At 35.1% G+C, this 24,747-nt stretch overlaps 1 protein-coding gene, 1 long non-coding RNA gene and 1 pseudogene across 2 annotated transcripts; 2 read left to right on the forward strand and 1 right to left on the reverse strand.

Moving 5' to 3' along the window:
- The first annotated feature begins 662 nt into the window (after positions 1–662).
- Positions 663–3,967, forward strand: LOC122314216. Its single transcript, XR_006243643.1, has 2 exons — positions 663–952; positions 3,688–3,967. It is a non-coding gene; the product is annotated as an uncharacterized LOC122314216 (long non-coding RNA).
- A 6,711-nt stretch (positions 3,968–10,678) lies between these two features.
- LOC122312589 lies at positions 10,679–14,781 on the forward strand (annotated as a pseudogene).
- Positions 14,782–15,667: 886 nt separating this feature from the next.
- LOC122313742 (binding partner of ACD11 1-like) lies at positions 15,668–22,415 on the reverse strand. The gene is made up of 5 exons (XM_043128955.1): positions 22,177–22,415; positions 17,860–17,963; positions 17,342–17,417; positions 16,497–16,583; positions 15,668–16,407 (listed from the first exon to the last, which is right to left on the reverse strand). The coding sequence occupies exons 1-5, from the start codon at positions 22,180–22,182 to the stop codon at positions 15,844–15,846; spliced, it is 837 nt and encodes a 278-aa protein (XP_042984889.1). The 5' UTR covers positions 22,183–22,415; the 3' UTR covers positions 15,668–15,843.
- Positions 22,416–24,747: the final 2,332 nt, after the last annotated feature.

The following is a 24,747-nucleotide window of genomic DNA, read 5'->3' on the forward strand; positions in this document are numbered from 1 at the left end:
CAATATGCTTATGTTTTTATTGTTGAGATTATAATTCTAGACCCATACTCATATTTCTTATTGTTTTGTCTATAGTATTGATTTTATTACAGGTTAAAATCTAAAAAATATTGATATTTTTTGTTAGTAGGTAGTCTGATTGTTTTTTCTTTTAAGATGTTGTAGCTACTAAAAGATATTGATTTTAAATTTTAAGCGAAATTATGTTAATTGGGTTAAATGGTTTATGTAGGTAGTTCAACGTATTTACATGAAACAAATTAAAATGAGTAGTGTCATGTTGATCCAGAGTTATTAAATGGGTCAAAATGAATGACAGGACATGACACAACTCGTTATTTAAATGGGTCATGTTAGGGTTTAAATATATGACACATTTAGCTTAACAGATCATGTTTGAGTCAATCGATATGGTTGCATGATCTTGACTTAACACGACATGAATACAACCTGCGTATACGAATTGCCACCCCTAATAAAATATTTTTAAAAAATGTGATAATTTACAATTCTAGCTAGATAAAATTTTGTTTATTAAATAGGGATAATTATGTAAATATGGCCTGCCATAGAGAAACCAAGGGCGGTTATACTCACCTACAAACTCTATAAATATGCCCTTCAGAGCATCAAGTATGCATAGAAAAGAAACCCTAGCCGCTCTCTCTAGAGGTTGTTTGGAATTCTTCAATATGAAGAATCCTAGCCCCTCTCATACTTAATTACATGCTTCTTTGGTACTTTCTCCTCTTGTTTATACTTATTGAGGATTTTCTTTACCTAGATTTTACAGAAGAATGGATTTATACATTGATGGAAGGAATCCCAACAAATGTATTAAGAAAAAGAGAAAAGACTTCCAAAATATTTGGTTCAAATCCCTTGCATATCAACATCACATCGAATCAATGAGTTACCAGATTGTAATATTGTTGCACCTGACTGGAGAAAAGTAAGTAGCCCATCTCCGCCCTTCTCTTACTCTCTGATCTATACATGAAGTTTTACCTATTTGATTCTGACTATTTTCTACAAAAAATGTTGTATGATTTTAGGGGGCAATTTCTTGAACTATGAAATGATGTATGGTTTTATTGTGAATAAATAAAAGCCCCTTCCCTCCACCCAAAAAAGTGTTGTAGCATGTTCTTCAAGCATCTACAGACCATGTTGCTATATTTTACATTAATCATGTGTTGTGTTGTAATTTCTAAGATTTTCTTGTGTTACTATAATTATTTTCGCAGAAAATAGCTAACCACAATTAAGTAGTTTTCTTGTAGTGAAAATAATTAAATACAAAATCCGTGAAAATAATTATATTGTTTGGTTACGAAAATCAGGTGGAGATAGGATATATATATATATAGAGGGAGAGAGAGAGAGAGAGAGAGAGAGAGAGAGAGAGAGAGAGAGAGAGAGAGAGAGAGAGAGAGAGAGAGAGAGAGAGAGAGAGAGTTTTTTGTAGTGTTTTGCTAGTTTATATCCATGAAAATAATCCTGACATCAATTCACATGTGGATGGGATGTACGTATTTGGTATGAAACCCTTCAAGATTGGTAAGAGATTTATAATTTTTTGTGAGAAAAATTGAAAATTGAATCGGATATCAACAATTTTTATATGCCCCATTAGGTTCAGAAGATATTAAATTATTGTACCATTTGAGCATTCCTTGAAAAAGACTATAAAGCTATCTAATAATAGGATACTTTTAGGTATATTTGAGAAACTTTTTCTCAAATCACAAAATTAGTTATTAGAGCACTGGCATTGGCCTACATTGAATTAGTCAAACTAAATTCATCTAAGATATAAGCTACAGTAATTTTATCCTACTAGTCAAATATGAAATGATTTGTAGCAAGGTCAAATTTATTTTTATTATATTATGCACAAAAACCTTTCCCATGGCTCTTTCTTCGTCTTTCATCTTTCTCTCCCGCGTACTTCTCCTTCTCTCCCGCACAACTCCTCCCCTCTACTCCTTCTCTCCAGCACAACTTCTTCCCTATTCTCCTTCTCTCCATCGCTAACTTCTCTCCATCTCGACAAGGCTTCAGCTTCTTCTCCTCCTCTCCAGCATGGCTCCTTCCCTCTTCTCCTACTCTCCTTCACTTTGTCGGCAGCTTCTTTCCAGCACAACAAGGCTTCAGCTTCTTCTCCTTCTCTCCAGCACAGCAAGGCTCGTCCCTATCCCTAGCTTCTTTACATCGAAACTCCTCCTTGGCACTACTCACACTAAAGCCCCTTCTCAAGTCGAAGCCCCATCTCAAAATCAAGTCTCACAGCTTTAATTTTCTCTTCTTCTCTTACTCTTAGGTTTAATTTGTATTGAGTGAAAATGAGGTTTCTTTTTTGCTCAATATTCACTGTCTAAGGTTTTTTTGTGGAATATGTATGCACACAGTAGTGGGTTTAATTGGGTTTTTTCATTGTGCCATGTGTGTTGCTATATAATACGTATGTTGATGTTGGACTGTGGGATGATGTAGCAAACTTGCAAGAGAGCAAAATTTAAATGGTTGTTTGTATAACCTAGACTTGCACACAGTAGTGGGTTGAATTGGATTTTTTCATTGCACCATACGGGTTACCATATAGTATGTATGATGATATTGGACAATGAGATGATGCAGCAGACTTGCAAGATAGCAAAATTTAAATGGTTGTTTATATAACCTAGACTTGCAAGAGAGAAAATTTAAATAAAAAGGTAGAGCAAAATCAACTTGAGTGTAGTTTTGGATCCATGATGCAGCAAACCAAATAGGTGAAATTAGAGCATGATAGGGATAGTTATTTGTGTTATATTTGGATATTGAAAATAATAACTTGGCTATATGATAGCTGACTTGCTGTTATATACAGCATAGAAGTTCTATTTCATGTTGTTGAATTAGTTGGGCTTTTTTTGATGGCTGTCATTCCTAGTACCATGTTACTTAGTGTAACTTATTGTTTCAAAAAATTTACCTTATGTTTGGTGTAAGGGTAGTTATGACCTTAACCAAGTTTCTTCTTTAGCATGAGATGTTTTTGGCTAGGTGCACATCATGGATTGCTTGTTGGCACTTATTAAAAAACTAATTGTTTGTTCGTGCTTATTTTCTAAGCATTATAGGGCTAACTCGAAATGGAGTCCATTTTTATTACTCGAAATAGACTATTCTAAAATGATGCTTTCAAGTAAGTAGAAATCATAGCATTTGGTTTACAGCTTGAAAATTGATGACAATCTCCAATCAATTGTTTTAAAAATTGGGTTTTACTTCTCAGTAAATTATGAACAAGCCCTTTGCAACTTCTTTGTGGTGTGAAATTTGCAATGGATGCTTCAAGATTGTGTTTTCTGAACCACTTTTCCCATTGAAGAACATGAGAGACTTGGTCTTCCTTCATGTTCCTACTCTTTCTCTTCTCTTTGTATTTTTGTAATGTTTTTGTCTTTTTTGTTCCTTTTTTTTTTCTTTTTTTCTTTTTGCTCATCAGAAGAACCTCATGATTCACAATGTGCAAGCCCCACAAAAAAGGATGAATTGAAGATGTAAAAGATTTAATAAAACATGAAGTGCATCTATAAAACATGAAGCACCCATGGGTGGTGTACTTCTCTGAGCTCGTATTTTTTCTTTTGATAACATGAACCAAGTAAAAGCTTCTAAAATAGATGCATTGATGCCCAGGAAAATCAGGAAAGCAAAAACCTCACTAGGTTCATTTTCATCTCTACATGAGAACCCTACTGCTACCTACCTTAGTCTGCTTACCTCCAACAATTTCAGATCACTAGCATTGCCGGTCAACTTGCTCTGCCCGCTTTCCAAAGAAGCGTTGGATTTTCTCATGTAATTAGTGTTGGATTTTCTCATGTAATCAACGTTGGATTTTTTCATGTAGGGCTGTTATATGTTGGATTGTACATATGAGAATTTTATTTACATATGAGATTTTACCATCTATGTACATATGAGATTGTTATATTATAGATTGTTAGATTGTGAAAATGAAAATAATTATGATTTTTGGAGGTTATTGGAGATTATGAAAATAAAATTAAAAAGTACTTAAAAAATAAAATTTATTAAAGAAATATAGATGATAAAAAAATAATAATATTTTATTATTATAGAGAATGGGATGGCTAATCCAATATAGACTTCAAGTTTTGAGTTATTAGCTATAAGTAAAAAAAGTTATATATTTTTTAATTTTTGAAAATTGGGATAACCAATCCAATGCCCATGCTCTTAGATTTTTACTCAATAACGTCTTGTGTTCATAATTTTTACCGATCAATTTATAGAAAAAATGAATAGAAATAGTTTTTTACGACTTTATTAGAGCTAGACCCGACAAGCTAAGGTCATACGGCCATGCCTTGTTAATAACGGCCATTTGGTTTCTAAATTTTAGGAGAAATAAAAATAATTAAATATAAAATCTGTAGAGATTATATTCATTTATATCGTTTGATTATAAAAAGGCAAGTGGAGTAAGGTTAAATCCATGCTTAAACTTCTTCTTGGCTCTATTTAAGGCCTCTATGCAATTAAAAGCAGCATGTGCTTGAATTCAAAGAGCTAAAGCTAGGGCGTTGGTCATACAAATTCAATGATCTACCGTCCGACCAGTCGATCTTCATGAACTACCGCACTAAAGCTAGGGCATTTTATAATTTTTCCTTTGACATCTAAGCAACAAAATGGATGAGAGTCTAGAGATTCTCGGATTCTCAAACAGGAATGGAATCATAGGTCAAGATCAGCGTATTAACACTTCATGATGGTATCATCGAATCAGTGGATTACCTGAGAAATGTAATCCCTCTCTTACTCTCCACCCTCGTTACATTATTTCCTGCATGCATGTTTGATCTATTAGCATAGATCTCCGTACATGCTAATTATAAAGTTATTTTACACTGCTTTTTTGATGCAATTCCCTTAGCACTTGAACCTCGCAGCGAGTTCGGATGGGGAATTAAGTGGTTAGAAATGGGGAATCACGGTATTTTTTGGCTCCAATTTTTTTGTGATCAATTATTGTTGTAAATCTTACGATTTATTAATTGAAAATGTTCCTTTCCCGATATCGATGTTCTTTTCTAATATTTGCGTTTTTTGTGTTTGGTATTTGGAAAGCCATAGTTTGGTGTTCTCCTTGTCATTAATTAAATCAAGGATGCAAGGTGCTAGTGTATCACCCAGCTTTGACAGTTGCATGGGCGTGCCCACTACTATAAATTTTCCTTTTTCTTTTTTTTTTCTTTTTCTTTTTTTACTTTTTATAACATTTTTAAATATTTTTTAAAAAAAATACACCAATACACTAAAAGTCCTTTCCTTAATCATTAAGTAAAGAAAAAAAGTTTAAAAAAAATTAAATACATAAACGGCAGGGAGTAAACTCATATGGCATACATTTTCCTTAAACCAATTGCACGCTTTTCAGTTTTTGTTTTTGCATTGGCTTTTGGATTGTGCTTTGATAGATCAGCGGACGGGGTTCTCTTATTAGTATAATATGCATGCCCCAAATATGACAATTATGCATCAAAAAACAATCCTTTGAGATATATTCATTTATTTTAGTATGTCATTCTAAATTTTGGAACTCGTTAAAATCTGAGATGTGCCATTTTTTAATTTTTTTTGGGACGTGTATGTGAAAAACTTGGTTGCAAATAAAATCTTTTGATGTCTTCCTCAACGCTAAATTAATATGTAATGCATTATTATACATATATATAACTGGAACATGGCGTAAGCTATTCTAGAGTATAATATCCTAATTAATATGCTTACATTACTTTTCCTTTTCTTCAGTTATCCTAATTAATATCCTAATTAATATGCTTACATTAAGATCCATCCCAGTTTCCATCCAGCGGCCTTGGGTTGATTAAGAGTACCCATCCCTATTTCCATCCAACTGGAGGAAGTGGAAAGCATAGGACATAGGTTGTGATGACCATTTTTACGTGTATTTTAACTGAATGAGCTTTTTAATTTAATTAATATAGTAGTTTTTTTATTTTAAAGTATTGTATTTTAAATTGGTTTTATTTTATTTGATGTGGTATTTAATTTATTTTAGTCGTTTTATGGTTTTTAAAATTGCTTTCGTCGGGTCAGTTTTTGGATTCTGGAAGTGAGATTGGACCTCATTTTCTTTCTCTCTCTTTTCTTTTCTTTTTTCCTTTTTCTTTTTTCTTCTTTTTCGTTTTTTTCTTTTCCTTCTTTCTTTCTTTTCTTCTTCTCTTTCCTTCTTCCCCGAGCGTTCACCACCCAAACCTGCCACCAAACTGTTCACCACCCAAACCTGCCGCCACCGGCCGACATGACCAACACAGCCACCACCCTCCGACTCCCCTTCATCCAATGAACACCTCCACCAAAAATCACCTCCATCCGAGCCACCGTTAACCCCCTATAGCCCTTTCTTTCCGCACGGTTTTGAGTCTTTTCCGGCGCCATTGCTCCACCTCCGGCCACCATCTCTTTACCACTTCTTCCCCTACCTCTTGCCGACCTAACCCACCCATTTTCGGCCCCGATCCGTTGCCGGAGCAGCTCCCACGAGCTCAACTCCGTTCAGCCCCTTTTTGCACTTCCACCGCCGTTTCCACCGCCACCCACGGCCAAAGCTCACTTCCATTAGTTTCATAAACATCCCTAGACCATTCCCTATCAATTTCGTGTCTTGGCTTGTCCCCGTTCGAAAGTGAGTAATTTACTACCCACGGCCACAGTGTAAAATACACTGTTACGTTGTTTTTTCTCCGCCGTTTGCAACGTCGTAAGCTTTCAAAAAATACCGTATAGCGTTGTAAGTATTTTTCAAACTCTACTTTTAGATTTAAATATATTTTGCTCTTACAATAATTATTTGACTGTTGGTTGGTTGATTCCGGACTGAATCTGAGGAGTTCGGGGGTCGGATGGATTGAGGACGGAATTGATTGGTTTTGTTATTTTGTGATTGGTTGGTTATTTGTGCCTTGAGGTTGCATTTACATGGTGCATTCACGTGCATTTTATTTAAATTGAGAAAATCTGGTTTTATTCGTGTAAATGGATTTTCGGGTGCATGTGTATCACGACCCCAAGCCGGGATGGGGTATTATCTCGGTGGAACTCCTCTGATCACTCGGGAGTGGTTAATACTGAGTGACATCTCCTGGGTTGTCGCTGGGAGACGAATGGATCGCACGATACGGTAACGCTGTCGTGTCAACTCCGTGGTCCCTAGAGTGGCGGGGACTAGAGGATGGCCTGGTCCAGGGAGGCGCTGGGCGCGAGTACTGGGCATCGCTCGTTTAGGTGTCACACGCGTAGACATTACCTGCAGTGTGGCATAGGAGCTAGAGTGTGCGGATGATCCCTAGGGGAGATCATGGTGCATGCAATAATTGGATCGGTTTTATGGTTTTGGTTACGGGTCATTTTCTAGGAAAATGATGAGGGTTGGTTTAAGGCTATGTGATCCATTTTCTGGAAAAATGGTGGTTTTGATTTGGGCCATTATTTGGGATAATGGCGAGGACTGGTTTTAAAGGTTATGTTTTTGGGCCAAATGGGATTCTGTCGTGCGTGGAAAAATGTGGTTTTTGTGGGACATGAGCATTTGCATTCTTTCATGCAGATTTTTGAGTTTAATATACTTTTATATAGTGGCGTTTAGATCTTGCTTACCTGTGGCACTATTTTTGGTACCATAGATTTTGGTGCAGAGTTCGAGGAGGAGGAGGAGGCTGAGCCCGAGGAGGCGGCTCCGCCGGAGTTTTGAGTTGGAGTTTATGCCTTGTAGCTGGTTTGAAAACAATATCTGTGGTTTGTAATATTTTATTATGTATGTTTTGAACAGTTTTGTATTAAACTAAAAAAAAAATTCTAGTACTTAGTTTATGACTTTGCTATCTGCCGCGTGTTTCTTTTTGCACATTTGTTGCTTATACACACATTTGGCACTCGTCGATAGAGTAGTGACCCGTGTTGTCATCATCTGAACGTCTCGATTTCCCAGTGTCTGTATGTGGGAATTTGGGAGCGTCACATAGGTATACCTCAGAGCATTGATTCACTCAGCCTTTAGAAACAACATAAGAAAGGTTTGGGTGAGAACAGTTGCAGGCACAGCTCAACCATATAAACGAAGAGGTTTAGGCTGTTTTGCACTAGATTTTCTCAAAATTTTGATCAACTGATCAAGAAAAACCATGACTCATGTTCAATTACACACTTGAAAATGATGACCACTCTCTGCTGGACAGATGAAGTGAATGAACAAAACAACATTGGAGATATATAATGGGGTCATTATGCTAATATACTATGGATGATACCGTCTTCATATGATTAGTTTTACATGTTAGATACTTTTAATGATGTGCTAGATCAATGATTTATCAAATATTCATTTCTATATCATTGTAATGTGTACCTTGTATTTTTCTTATCAATTATGACTCTATGAGGAAGTGAACAATCTTGAACTGGATGTAAGACCTTTTTTTGCACTTCGTGCTTTTACATGGAGAGTTCATAAAATAGATCCAACTCAGTTACATGGAGAGCTGATATATATTTTATTGCATTGTTGCAACACATCTTCATACTGATCTCTTAATAACAATAATTAGCATAGTAGATCAGTTACTTGGATATGATTCCAATAAACTCTAATCTTAGTTTAACAACAACTGATCATCTATATATTTATATCCTTATGTTTGAGTCACTTTGTTTCCTGTTGTTCTTGAAACATTTGGCCTGAGTCGAGTAATTTTCACATTAACTAGTCTTCTTCTATGCCCTTTAACCTTTCAAAGTTCATGCAACCATGTCTATTGGTCAACTGGGGTTTCTAAACTTGGGGATATGACTATTCACCCAGACCCGAGTACTCGAATATACCCGCCAGAACCTATGTTTCAAATCCAGCTCGAAACCTAAACCAATTTAGTGTGGGTTATAACTTGGGCTGGAACCTGAATGTAATCAGGTTTTTAAAACCTAGAAATCTAGGTTTCAAACTGTACTCAGTTTTTTTTTATTTTTACACAAGCCTATATGTTAATATTAAATTTTTTTCAAGAAAAAAATAATGTTAAAAAGCTTATCTAAAAGCTTATATTAAATTACAATTTTTCAAGGAAAAAAAAATTGTTGAAAAGCATAATTTTTTTATATAAAATTCTATATTTTATTAAATTTTTTTCAAGTCATGTTGAAAACCATAATACTAATGAATTGAACATGGTCTATAATAATAAAAATATATAAAAAATGAAATCTAAATTTTATTTCAAAAATAAATAAAGCTAGAAAGAACTAATTACCTTTTAAAAAAAAAAAAAATCTTTACTTAAGGTTGGAGTTTTTTTTATAAACCTGTGTACCAGTTTTTATATATGGAACCCAAACAATATATATGAATATAGATTCAAAATTACAATCCTAACGTACAGTAAAAATATGTGCATATTGAAAAATATTAATATATTACAATCCAACAATAATAAAACTTGTGAGTAAAAATATAAAAGGGTTAATAACGGCTTGGTTTCATGTTAAGTAGATAGATTCATTAATAACCCGTTTGTAAATTATGTCTTAATGGATCAATTCGTTTTTAATCGAATTTTATTACCATCAAATTCAAACTCACTAATTCTATATTGTGTTCGTGTTTGATTTATGGGTCGCGTCATATATTTCTATCCTTAATTTTTTGTGACGGTTAAGCAACAAAACCATCAAAAAATCTAATATTTCGTGACAAGATTATTGTGCGGGTTAAAGAAAGGTTTTGGGATCACCAAAACAAATTTGCAACAGTTTGCAATTTTCTTGTGACAGCTTTATCCGTTACAAAAAATGGAAATATCTCTTGTAGTGCACAAGGTAATCTCCTCCACCACCAGTGCGTGCAACCACCATGCCCAAGGGGGCTCCCCTCATTGCGACTTGCATGGTGACCGCACATGAGGAGGGAAAACCTACATGTCCACCTCGGATCATGCGGCAAGCTCCCTCCATTAATGGACGCTTATTTTAAAGAGTTTGGGAAAAGAACTTTCAAGAAACGATACTGTGGCTTGTATGTTTGGTAAAATACTTCTTGAAACCCATTCTTAAGAACAATTTTCTTTATTAAGAGTGGTTATCAAACAGTAACATAACCTTTTAGCCATAATTAAACTACGATATATATGCAAATTAATCAAAACTTAATTGTTTAATTAAGATGCAAGTTGTAACTTTTTGTAATTTGGGACATTGCAAAATGAGCGATCGATGATCCCAAAGAGACAATTCTAATTACTTGTTTCGAATATAGCGACATTCTGGTTTATATTACTAGATGATCAGGTGCTAATTAAGGACGAGAGGCCGCAAATTATGTCCCCATGCATGCAGTATTAATATTGTTAAATATAAAGGGAAGTTGATTGGCCTCACTACTTCCAATAGATCGTGAGACCGTCAATTCTGATGTTAGGGTTTAGAAATTAGTCCCTTTTTTTTAACATTATAATTCTATTATAAATATAATAATTTTATTTTAAGACTTTTACATCACATCATCATTCAAACATCAACATCATTATTCAAATATTCTTTAATGTTAAGACTCAAAACCCACCACCTGTGCCGGCCCCCTTGAGCGGGTAATTTGATGTAACATGAATCCAATTCTTGACAGCCGGTGCCTTGGTACTTGACCCTCCTCTCGTACGACTGTAAAAGGTCAAATTTTTCAGGAAAATCTTGCAGACAGGGACAAGGAAGACTTGAATTCTCAGCTCAGAAATAGTTCTGGCCGGGAGCTAGGCAATGGTTTTGGACGGCCGGATGCTTATGAAAGTAATCTGGGTTTGTGTGATATTATCAGGAATAATGGCAACCGCAGCAGCAGCTCCTGAGGTAGCCAAGCCTAACTGTCGGGACCGATGTGGAGATGTTGAAATTCCATATCCATTTGGCATAACCGAAGATTGCTACCTGAATGATTACTTTTCCGTCACCCGTAACGAATCTGGATCTTCCGGCCAACCCCAAACTCTGATCGGAAAGAATTTGGTTGTCCCCAACATTTCTGTCCACGGTCAGCTTGACATCTTGATGTACATAGCCCACCAGTGTTTCCCTAACTCGAGCGGTATTCTTGGGCATGCAGACATTGCCTTTCTGAGATCCCCTACCATCACCATTTCCCACACCCAAAACAAGTTCGTCGTTGTCGGCTGTGACACTAACGCCTTCCTCAATGCTTTCCAGAATAACGAACCCTTCTCCATCGGCTGCACTTCAACATGCCAAAGTATGAGGAATGTTATCAATGGATCTTGCTCTGGAATAGGGTGTTGCCAGCTTGAGATTCCAAAAGGACTGAAGAATTTCACATTGGAAGCACGGAGCTACTACAATCACACTACTGTACAGAGCTTCAATCCATGTAGCTATGCCTTTGTTGCTAAACAAGGCCAGTTCAACTTCTCCTCCAATTATCTTGAAAGCCTGCAAAACTTTTCAACCAATCCAATGGTTCTTGATTGGGCAATCGGTCATGAAACATGTGAAGATGCTCAGAGAGAGTCAGATTACATATGCAGAGGGAACAGCGCATGTTATGATCCAGATAATAATGGGTATGGGTAACGTTGCAACTGCGAAGAGGGTTATGATGGAAACCCTTACCTCCCTCATGGTTGCCAAGGTACGTATAGTATAGCTAGCTTAAAAGAATCATTTCGGAATCCATATAAGTACTCATGATTTTCAAAACTTAAGGATTTTTGTTGATATAAAACTGATGATTTTACAAAATGAATGGTATTTTATTTTGTTCTCGATCACTCGAGGCATATTCATAGTTTATTTTGTATGATCACAGCTTTACCACCAAATTAAGGTGAAAACTGATTGCAGATCATGCTTATTTTTTTGTCAATCGATTTGACATAAACTTATTGAGCCTGATGAATACTTTCACTTGTATCTTGAGATATTGTGATCAATGAATGCATGCATGGCAAAATATAAACCAGCTGACATGCAATTGTTGGTCAAACATCGACCTTTTCTAGTATACTAATTCAATTCCGCAATGGATCGGCAAAATGCGTCAACCTTGTTGGGAGTTTCGCATGTACTTGTCCCCGTGGCTACGAAGGCGATGGGAAGATACATGGCTGCATTCCTAAAGCTAGACACTCTTGGACAATAATTATTGCGATGGGTAAGTAGATAAGAATTGCATCAATCATCATTGTAATATGTTATTCCAATTTTTTTGTTGACGCGCGTCCTCTTATATACACCATCTTACAAATATGGAATATGGATTACTTAATTAAGAATTAATTAAGATAATACTGGACCACATATATATAAATTCTTAGATTTTATTCCATACGTACAAATCAGATGGTTGATCAAGATTTTTCATAGCAACATTAAGAAATCCTGTCTACCAACTTTGCTCAACTCATAGGGTAACGGCAAACAATCCTAGCGTACTAGTTATCTCCGGTCGGGTAGCGGAAAAGTATTCCGCCGGCTCCCTAGTTATATGTATAAGAAGCTGCCCACCTCTCTCGCCGTCTTTCTTCTCCTTATTTCTTATTCGTCTCTTCTCTCTCATTTCTCAGCCTTTGCCTCTTCGATTCCCATCTCATAATTTCTCTTCTTCTCCTTCTCCTAATTTCTTCTTAATTTTTTTCTTCTATCAAGCCGTAGGCTCTATGTGCCATGGTATAATTTGAGACCCAATGCCGCAATGGTGGGTCTCTGGCCATGGCTCTATGATTTGAGATCTCCATGTTCTTGGGTTTGCTTGTGTAATTTTTGAGTTTGATGGCTCCATTTCTGTGATCTCCATATATAAGAGGACGAGGTCCCCAAAGGCAAGGAAAAACTAAAATTCATCATGGGCTTCTTGCCAACTAGAAATTTCAACTTTAAGGTTTTAAGCTGAAAGGAAGCTCTCGCCAGATTCATCATTTCCAATTGAATAATATTTTTTATCAACCTGTTTATCGTCTTCTCCCGACGCGCGCGACACCAAATGGTTTATATAGAGTACTAAAAAATAACAGTTTTTTAATCATTTGATGTGACGATAGGAACTGATTGAAGGATGATGACTAATTTTACTATATGTCTGATCTCCCTCTCCCTCCTTCTATATGTGTCAATGTGTGTGTATTCTAACCTTGAATGTGCCATCTCTCTATATAATACATATGCTACCTGTTTGGCTTGCAAATAATTTGAATCGTTTGTAATAGAGATAACATATGGACTTAAACTAGAATTGAAAGTTTCTTTAGGAAAGATAAAGATTGAAATTTTAAACATTTTGGTTTATTAATTAAAATTTGTATCTGAACATCATGTGCAGGTATCGGAATAATCATCTCGGTGCGACTTGTGGAAGGTTCTTGGGTTTATTGGGGGTTGAAAAGAAGACAACTTATAAAGCTCAAAGAGACATTCTTTCAAAAAAAACGGTGGCTTAATGTTACAACAAAAACTTTCGAGTTACACAGGTACATGCATGGAGACAACAAGAATCTTTAGCGCAGAAGAACTTGAAAAGGCTACTGGCAACTATGATGAGAGTAGAGTCCTCTGCCAAGGAGGCTATAGAACTGTTTACAAAGGAGTATTACCAGACAACAAAGTGGTTGTCATTAAGAAATCAAAAATCTGTGATCAGAGCCAAATTAAACAATTCATAAATGAGGTGATTGTGCTTACCCAAATTAGTCATAGGAATGTGGTTAAGCTATTAGGTTATTGTCTAGAAACAAAATTTCCTTTACTGGTTTATGAATTTATCACAAATGGGACTCTTTTTTACTACATTCATAACAAAAGCTTATCATCCTCATTCTCGTGGGAAACGCATTTGAAGATAGCATCAGAAATTGCAGGAGCACTTGCATACCTGCATTCAACAACTTCCATGCCAATCATACATAGAGATGTAAAAACTGCAAACATACTTCTAGATGAAAACTACTCAGCAAAAATGTCTAACTTCGGAGCTTCAAGACTAGTCCCTCTTGATCATACGCACATAGCAACATTGGTGCAAGGAACTTTTGGGTACTTGGTCCAGAATACTTCCATACTAGCCAACTAACGGAAAAAAGTGACGTCTATAGCTTTGGTGTTGTTGTTGCAGAGCTATTGACAGGTAAGAAGGCACTTTCTTTTGATAGGCCTGAAAGTGATAGAAATCTAGCAATGTATTTTAGTTCTGTGATAAAAGAAGATTGTATAATTGAAATAATTGACGATCATATTGTAAGTGAGGGAAGTATTGAGGAGGTGAAGGAAGTTGCTAACCTTGCAAAAAGGTGCTTAAGATTAAAAGGGGAAGAAAGACCTACCATGAAGGAATTAGCAATGGAGCATGAGGGATTGAGAATTACAGAAAAGCATCGGTGGGGAAAGCCTGAATATCTCTATATAGAAGAGACTGAACAGTTGCTCAGTGCAGACATATTTAGCCTCGATGTTGGCAATGGCTACTCTTCTTCTACCCGCCCAACTTCTAAATACGAAAGCATGAAAGACCAAGTCTTGCAAGCACTGGATGATGGCAGATAAGTAATTAGCTCATGGTCAAATATACTTGCATCAATTGATTAGATCAATTGCTAACAAATCATGATAACTTTCAAGCATATTTTTAAGCTATATTTCTAACTTTTATTCCTTCCTTCCCTTCTCTTTTCTTCCCTGGTGGCTTCATTAATGACTGAGTTTATCTCTCATGGTTTCAGATGTTGTTGTCTTTCAATCCTTTTTAATTTTTTTTTTTTTTTTGCTAAGTAGTAATTCCTTTTTCTGATAGCTAGGTACTGTCAGCTGTTTTCATGTATTAACTTTTCTTTAATATATGCTATTTTGTAACATCATAACTGGTTGTAAATGACATTTAGGCATGTTTTGTTACCACATGCTGGCTGTAATTAACGTTTCTCGAGTGTATTTTTTGGTCGATCAAAAATATTCCTCGCAATGTGTGATATTTGCAGAGAAATTTAGCGTTGCAGTTGATCTTAAACTATCATCGAAAAAATAGTTGCATTAGCATATTTTTGCCATAAATGAAAGCAATACATTATCACATTCCGTCACAAAAGAGTCGCATATACTCATACATATAGTGAAAAATATATATAAGACTTGCAAAAGAAATCCCTGTAACAATCTTTGTTGTAAGTTTGAGCTTATATTGAAGTCTTAACTTTTGATAGGATTTCGACGCGCGGCCTTTGGAAAAGGGTTCATTGTTCAGGAAAAAACATTCGAGTTTGCAATCTTCAGTACTGGTGCCAAATCGGAGAAGAGAATTCTAGTTTTACTCTTGTTTTTGTCTGTGTTATTTCCTATTGAAGTTGGAGCCTTGATTTAGATCCAAATGGGAGTAGGGATACACGCATTCAATGCACCGGCCAGTTGGTATATAAATTGGAAACTGTTGTTACAGCTAGAAAGCTTACAAGAAAGAACAGTGTTGAGATTGATCATGTCTACATCAAAATTAAAATGCCGTTGATATTTAAGATTCATTTCTAGTACATAAGCAGGTTCATGAACATGTTTAGACTGGCCATCAAAAGGATATTGAGTCAGGAGAAAATATAAGAAAAAACAATGAATGCTGGAAAAATATAACAGGTGTCCCATGTTAAGTACATGATACATAGCATTAAAACTATCAGAAAGCACAATACTATATGCTTACAAAGCACTGTTATTCTGTAACACGACAAGGCCTTTAGTTTGTATGCAAATATTTACATTAACTTCTCAGATTCAGAGGATCAATCCCTGTGCAGGTGCGGGTTGGGATGGTTGTTCCTTTGTAGCAGCAGCTTTTGGAGAGTTAGACTCGTGGATCTGAGAAGAGCCTTCCACAATTTTCCCCTGATCTTCCCCAGCTAAAACCTTATCCTTTGCCTTCTGCCCCACGTCCCCAGCTGCCTTGGCTACCTTACTGAATGCGCCAGTAACCCACGAAGCCCCGGTTAGAATGTAACGATTCTTCATGATGGCAGATCCTGCACTACTCACCGTCTGCTCGGCAGCTGTTAATGCAGTCTTGGTCTTCTCCGAAACTAGGAACTTCTCATCCATTTCCTTCACTTTGTCAGTCACTAAGATCGTGCCAGCACTAACCTTCTCACTGAGACCAATCTTTTGGTCCAAAGAAGCAACTTTGGCCGTGGCGGTTGAAGTGAACTGGTGCTTCTCATCAAAGGTCTTTGCTTTGTTTAATGCATCTTTGCCCAAATTGAAGCCCTTGGCCAGCATGCTGCTGACAACGTCCTCTGCCTTCTGAATTGCAGATTCAGAACCACCACTTTTGTCGTCTGTTTCCTGATGAGATTGAAACAAATCAACAATACATAACGTCAGGGAAGATTATTGTCAATGATATTAAAGATGGGCATAGAAGACAACATTACAGTTGGCAGTGCAGATGCAGCAGCGGCTGGTAGCTCATATTCTGGAGCCAGAGCAATGGTGACAGACTGATCAACTATTGTTGCCCCCTGAAAAATACCCCACATATATTCATTATATGAAAAGAAGATAGAAATATAAAAATATTTATTTATGCTCATGAACAACTTGGAGTAAAATTGCAAGAAGATTTACTCTCTTCAACAGCCAAATGACATAAAATAAAATTATATATAATGAAGAAACTCTTGATACTTGAGGATCTCAGAACCAAGAAACTAGATGGTGGCACCAAGAGATCTAGATTTCTTTAATAAAAAATTTTTAAAATAAATTTAAAAAAAATATAAAAAATTAATTTTTTTAAAAAAAAAAAAGGAGGCGGTTGGGGCGGCATAAAAAGGTCAAAAAAGCATGCTTGGTAGTGGAACGTCTTTCGCAATCCCTAGAGAGATAGTTCACTAATAGACCGAGGGATAAGTAATTCGACTCATTCACATCTAGAACACAAGTCACATCAATCAATAGGGCAGTGCAGTGCCCATGTGAGATTAACCACAATAACAATTGGTTCAGGGTTAACAATACTCGTAGTGAGAATAGAGAAGTGATGATTTTTGCACAAGAAAGAAATCAATATTACTTGTACTACATTCGAGAACCCGACTATCTTTCCCTACGTGTACACTAGGCATGCGTACTGTAAAGTCAGCCGGGAAGATTAGCAGGGAAAAACTTATTTCACATGGAAATGGATATTACCGTTGAATAATGCAAATAAGAGAATCAGCAAACATTCAAGAATAACAAGGAAGAAGAACTCAAAAGACACTTCAAGTGATAGTACCGAAAGAAGTACAGCAGTCTCCGCCTCTTGGGTTTCCTTGAAGGTGACATATGCCACTTGAGACCTCTCATCCTCGCTGAAAAAAACATGACAAAAAAATTAAGCTTTATCAGAGCATCGGCCTCTGTGATCATTTTTTGCTCTGTTAGGTCACAAGGAAGGAGAGCAAAAAATAAATAAGGCCTGATTTGGTTACGCAAACTAAATCATCTCCTCTCATCTCATATAATAATTACAATTTTTCCAAACTCTCACACAAAATATAATAAACAATTCAATTTTTTTAAATCTCAAAACAAAAATAATATTAAAAAATTATATTCTAACAATATTTTATTCAACTTTCAATTTTTATCTCATCACATCTCATCTTATCTCAACTGTGAAACCAAACAAAGCCTAAAGTTCTATGGTCATGCAGCTTCTTGCAAGCTTGGCAGTTCATTTCGTTCTCCATCATTTTGGTAGCCATGCATAGGAGAAATGCAGATATATCTAAGTTGATTATGAAAACCAACCTTCGCAGTTCAACATATTCAATTTTTCCAGAAAATGAGAAGAACTCCTTTATATCTTGCTCAGATGCACCTAAGGAGATATTGTTGACTTTCACTGTTGTCATCTGAAATGACAAGAAACCAAAAAAGCACATAACAGAATCACCAGTTAGATAATTGTAGAATAAATTTTCCTGTGAGTTGAGAACACAACAACAATTTAAGGGCTAGAAAATAATCTCGCTAGAAGAATATATTCGGGCTCCTAAGAGGACAAAAGATTAAGGGCTACCATATAAATCCACAAACAAACAATTACTCTAATCCTCCCCTCTCTATATATATCAACTTTTGTTCAGAGAACAAAATCTATGGTACTCATAAGAAATTATCAGGTTCATAAAAAATTAGATGGTTCAAAATAGGAACCAAAAAATATGCACTAGGACGAGTAAGAAATACATTAGCAAGAATCTAACATTCCTAAAGTGGGTCAATCTTGGTCCTCATTTTAAATAAAAATCAAAGTAGCCTTAAAGGGGGTAAATTATATTCCTCATCTTTCGTAATTAGCTTAAACAGAAACTTTTGTTTTTCTTTTCTTTCTTGTTTCTTTTAATCAATGGTCACTCCTAATACGACGACTAAGGCAAGGCAGCAAGTGAAGATCTCAGATGGGGTTTGATTCATAGTGTCCTTCCTATCATTATTTCTTGGGAATTATGGAAGGCTAGGCGTGCCGCTAGGATGGAGGATAAAAAGTTTAATTGTTGGGTGATTATACGTGCTGTTAAAGTGACGTTAATGGCCTTGAAATAGCAATGTCAAACACTTCAGAAAAATTGGCCTGTATGATGATGTAGTTTTGCAGGAGTAACATTGTACAATAGCGCCGGTTCAAATGAAGTTGCCAAAATTTATTTCATGGATTCCGCCGGTTGAAGGAAGACTAAAGTTAAATGTGGACGGGTGTGCTCGTGGCAATCCGGGGTTGTCTGGTGGGGGCTGTATTATTAGAGATTCTCATGGAAAAGTCCTAGCCTGTTTTGCTCATTTCTATGGCCATGCTACTAATGCAATTGAGGAATGTAGAGCGTTGCTTGATGGGTTGAGATTATGTAGGCTGCTTGGGTTGAGAGATTTATTGGTGGAATCCGATTCAAATGTAGTGGTGGGATGGCTAATCTCAAGTGTTTGTTGTTATTGGTTTCTATGGGATTATTGGGAGGAAGTGAAGGAACTTGTTCGATTGCTTAAGGTTCAATTTCAGCACAATTTTAAAGAAGCAAATATGGTGGCGGATTTCTTAGTAAAGATGGTGCTAACAGTAGTCATTGATTTTATTGGTGAAGATTTGGAAGGTCTTCTTCGGGGTTTAGTTCGTATGGATAAATTGGGACTTTCTTATATCCAACATTGATGTTTGATATTTGGGATGGGTTTATTGAATATTGTAAATCCCAAGTGTGTAGCTTGTTACCATGGTATTCCTCCACCATAAGTGAGGGTTTTTTTTATAAAATTTGGAAGGGATCACTCGTGGACATGTAACCTTCGTCTCTTTAAAAATAAATAATAAATAAAAAAATAAAAATAAAATAAAAAAGAGCAAGTGAAGATAGCAAGAGGAAAATTATTAGGATGACTTCTTAGCTACAATTGGAAAAAGAGGAAGGGGGGGGTGGTTGTGGATTTAATGTTAGCACACATGATAACCTATCAAGAGCTAGACTTCAATTTCATCATCTCTGCTATATTATACAATATAAAATTTAATCCATCTCCTACCTTGGTTATGCCGGGTTGGTCATCTTCGAACTTTGCGCACATTATCAGGTTTACTTAACTGAACCCATCATGCAAAGGCTATAGTACTACCATGTGCAATTAGGGATGCGTAATTTTCTCCCCCAATGAGCATGAGAGACTAACTAAACATCTTTACCACAACAATTTCAAATGATGATTTTACACAAGCAAATGATGGTGCATATTTAGAAGTGGAATGAGGAAGAAAGAAAGCTGTTAATAATATCCTGTAGCATGCAAAAGTTGTGGTCACAAATGCAGTCTCTAAATATAATCACATAGTAAGAGAAAAGTATCTGCTGTCATATATCTATTTTTTCATTAAGGTTCTCCACAGGACCTCAAGATGAGTATGAGTGGACTGTGCAACATAAAATAACAAAGTCAATTAAAATGTCCAGAGCTTGAAGATTCTACAGGCAACAAAGTGGAAGGCCTGATGGCAAATGAAGTTGAATCATCCAAGAGATATTCCAACACAGATATTGAACTTAAAAATGAACTAACCCTCTATGGCTAGCCAGGCCTAAACCATATAACAAATGTGGCATCCTTAATCTCTTCTAATGGAGAAATTACAAGCCTGAGCTCAATTCGCTCTAACATGGAGTGGCATTCAAGTACATCTAGGTTTCAATCCCAACAGTGAGCACTACTATGCACAGTGGTGAAACTATGTGGAGACCAGAGGGGGCCATGTCCTCCCTGGCCTCCTGAAAAATTAATTATACTTAATCTTAAATAAAAATTAGAGAAAATAATTTTTTATCCTCAAAAACTTTAAAAAGCTCTTAAGATTATTAAAAAATATGAAAAGAATATTCTAATTTCATCTAAAAGTCTTGAGTCTCCAACAAAATATGAAACTAAAATTCTCCATTTTTTATAACTCTAAAGATTTTTCCTCCTAAATTTAAAACAGAAAATATACACTTAAAAAATATATTAAAAAAACCCATAAAATTTTAAAAAATATGAAGATATGAGTTTAAAAAAGAACCCAAAAGTTTGGTCTCTAAAATATGAATAACTGTGTGCGTCTGTAGATCATTTTTATTTATTTGTCAAGTTTGATCAAAATTGTGTGTCATAAAAGTCTAATTTCATCTAAAAGTCTTGAGTCTCCAACAAAATATGAAACGAAAATTCTCCATTTTTTAAAACTCTAAATATTTTTCCTCCTAAATTTAAAACAGAAAATAGACACTTAAAAAATATATTAAAAAAACCCATAAAATTTTAAAAAATATGAAGATATGAGTTTAAAAAAGAACCCAAAAGTTTGGTCTCTAAAATATGAATAACTGTGTCCGTCTGTAGATCATTTTTATTTATTTGTCAAGTTTGATCAAAATTGTGTGTCATACATCGAATGAATATGGAATGAAATTACAGTTATAATATATATTTTTTACACATAACAACAAAATGCATAAAACATATGCATACACATATATACAAACATGCACACACATAATCATCATAGAAATTCAGACCCCCCAAAGCCAGAATTCTGGTTCCGAGCCACTGACTAAGCAAATTATCATAAAGACCCACAAGAAGGATGGAGAAAGAGAGGAGAAAATAAAGAGAGCTGTAATCTTGATACTGAAATTTTCATCTAAACTTGATCCAAAAAGAATACACTATGACATTCAAGGGCAAAGGCAGTCTTAAAAATTACAAAAAATTGTAACTCCAAGCGTGCATATAAATGAAGTATACAATAACATTAAAAAAGTCCCAATTGGCTAGATCTTTCGATGATTATATGCAACTGATTAGTATTGCTTCACTTAATGTAACCCCAATTCACAAAAAAATGAAGTAATCATGTAAGACAGAACTTGTAAGTTGGAGATACATATCTTTCTCCAAAGCCTTAGGCAAATGCGATGTTTTAAAGACCAATGGTGGAGCTTTGCAATAAGCATTACAAGGCAAGGCAATAATGCATTAATAAAGAATGTGCAACGTGCAACCAACAAATCATCCACACTACTATAATCTATAACCAAAAGACCACAGATTTAAATATATATATATATATATATATATATATATATATATGTATCAGAAATTAAAATAAAATATTATAGGTTTTGACCTTTAAGAAAACAGAAGCAAATAGTTTTTTAAGCTGAACCAAAAGAGGATCCTCTTTGATGGGATCTTAGAATATAAATTTATAAAATTCCTTCTCCGGTGCTACCACACGTTTTCTCTGCAATCAAGCATGTTGAGGAAACGAAAAGATGCAGATGGACAGAATAATTCCTCAAGCATTTTTAATCCCCAGGAGAATTTATCCCAAGAGGTAAAAACAAAGGAGAAAAACAAGTTGTAAACAACAGAACAAATTCTCGACTATAATATTCCTAAAAGACAGTTATGTTAATCTTTGATTTCGATTTGTTTCCTAAATTCTCCCAGCAACCATGCAGATCCTTCAATAAAAATTAAACAAAAACAGAGAGAGAGAGAGAGAGAGAGAGAGAGAGAGAGAAGCAAAAAAAAATCGAAACTCACCGGCATGGCGTATCGCTTATGGTTAGGACAGAGCTCAAAATCTAGACAGGGAAACAAAAGCTTTCACAGAGAGCGACAGAGTTTCGGGTAAAGATAGAGCCTGCAAATCGTCGGTTATATACGATTCGTTGGCAAATTTCAAGGGCGGTTGATTGAATTCGATTCTCTGCGGACAGTTTTTACTTTGATTTCTGGCAATCGCTTCTTTGATTGGGTTTCACTGTTGTACTTTGATTGCCACTAATTAACGGCATCTAGTGGCCAAATTGTACAATATGTAGAAAAGTGTTTAAAGAAGTTCAGGAAAAAGTGTTTGTAGCTGATTGTGTCTATAACCTTAATTTCGTCAATGCGCCACGCGGTTATCGTTCGCTTCCACCTTAAGTTGTGGTTAGGGACACGTGTAAGCTTAGCAGCATAGATGGTCTCCTCGTTTATCAATAATAAAATAGAATTTGTCTTGTGTTTGGGCCAACTGGGCCTCAAGGCGTTCGTTTCTTTCTTGATGGGCTAGTTCAATCGTGGTAGGTAAGAGCCCGTTTCTTCCCACAACGCCATTTTTAAGCAATCTTGCTTGGTCTGGGCTGAATTTTTGGGCCAATCTTTTTAGCCCTAACCAATTGATAATATTTCTCAAATAATAGATTAGGGATTAAATCTGCCCTCTCGAATCTCGACTCAGCAATGTATCCAATTTAATAAAGACTTTAGAAAAGGATTTAGCTCCTCGGACCCATATATATATATATATATTAGATGAGGAGCACGCACGTGTAAAGCACATTTATCTAATTACGTTAAACAAGTTTTTTACAATAATAATATGGTTTTAAAAAAAAAGCTTGATTAATAAATAATTTAATACAATAAAAATAAACTTTAAAAAATATCTTTAGATAATAATAGGTCAGTAAATATAATAATTACATATTTAGATATATTAGAAAATAAAAAAAAAATTAGTTTAAAATTAAAATCAAGATACATTAGAATAACATAGACAAATATTACAAAAGAAAAATATATAAGAATGTAGGTTTGAAAGGGGTACATAGAGAGGCAAACATCGAAAAGTGGGAAAGAGAGATTCGAGATGAGAGAAAATAGGGAATAAGAAATGACAGAGAGAGGTAGGAAAAGACAATTGTATCCTTAAAATAAAAAGTAACAGACTTAATTACAATACAAAATGACTTAACGGAAAAATAATAAAAGTTAACGGAAAAATAAGAAAAATTACTGTAATAATTAGATAGTTACTTATTATAATAAAATATATATTCCCCTCTAACCCTATGTTGCGTACGTTTTTAAAGACAGATGGGGAATGAACTTTGGAATCTAATTTTGGGTTACATAAATTAGAAGACAACAAAGTAAGCCATTTCAAGGCTCACTGTTGTACATACTGATACGGTGTCCTATCTCTTGGATTTTATATTGTTTGGAGGAAAAAGAAAAGAGGAAGATGAAAGAGAAGCCTGACAAGGATGAAAATGCATGAGTTTGGGATAATAAACACATTATTTTATCTATTATTTCATAAGAAGCGCTACAGTCATAAAGAAGTTATACAAAAATAAAATTATAAATTTATATAATTTTATATAATCTGTTATATCTATTTTATAATATGATGTACTAAATTAATCCACATTATATTATGAGCATACTTTTATATAACTCTTATGTAATTAAAATATTTCTCTAGCGCAAGGAGTAATAAAACTAGACAAAATAAGTCTACCATATATTTGTTGTAAATAATCAGTTGGTGGGTAAGAAGATTTTAATAATTTTGGTCGAGATGTAACCCTCAAGGGATATTTGTTACTACGTTTTTCTTCCGCTGCAAGTAAGGTATTTGTATATGTACGTGTATATAATATGTATGTATTTCTCATATTTAATTGATCAAAGTTAGATAGGTTTGGACAAAAATAAATATTTTGTAATGGTACTTTTTATAGAACTCAGGTCACCTGAAGTTTTTGATCAAATGTTGAGATCTAAAGTAGAGTAACATAAACCCCTAGTTTTACAACATTTATTATTTCATGTACCATATAAAAATGACTGTATTTTTTTCTCAATCTCCTATTTTATATTAAGAATTTGGATAAGATTTTAAATTTAATCAATCTCCCTCTTTGTAATTAAGAAATGATAGAGGGCAGTATCCTTTTGAGTCTATTAGCTAGCATCTTGGATAAATCACTGACAATGTGTTAGTGGCTTATGAGGTGATACATTTTCTGAGAAGGAAGAGAAGTGGAAGAGATGGTTTTATGTCTTTGAAGTTGGACATGAGCAAAGCTTATGACAGAATTGAATGGACTTTCCTTGAAGAAGTGATGAAGAAGATGGGTTTTAGTCAAAAATGGCTGAATCTGATCTTGCTGTGTGTAAAGTCAGTATCATTTTCTATTTTAGTGAATGGAAAGCCAACAGGTCATATTGTTCCTTCTCGTGGGTTGAGGCAAGGGGATCCTATCTCACTCTATCTTTTCTTGCTTTGCACAAAAGGTCTTATTTCTTTGTTGGATCAAGCAAACACTTACCAACAAATTG

This window comes from Carya illinoinensis, chromosome 6, assembly GCF_018687715.1.
Source record: "Carya illinoinensis cultivar Pawnee chromosome 6, C.illinoinensisPawnee_v1, whole genome shotgun sequence".
Taxonomy (NCBI): Eukaryota; Viridiplantae; Streptophyta; class Magnoliopsida; order Fagales; family Juglandaceae; genus Carya; species Carya illinoinensis.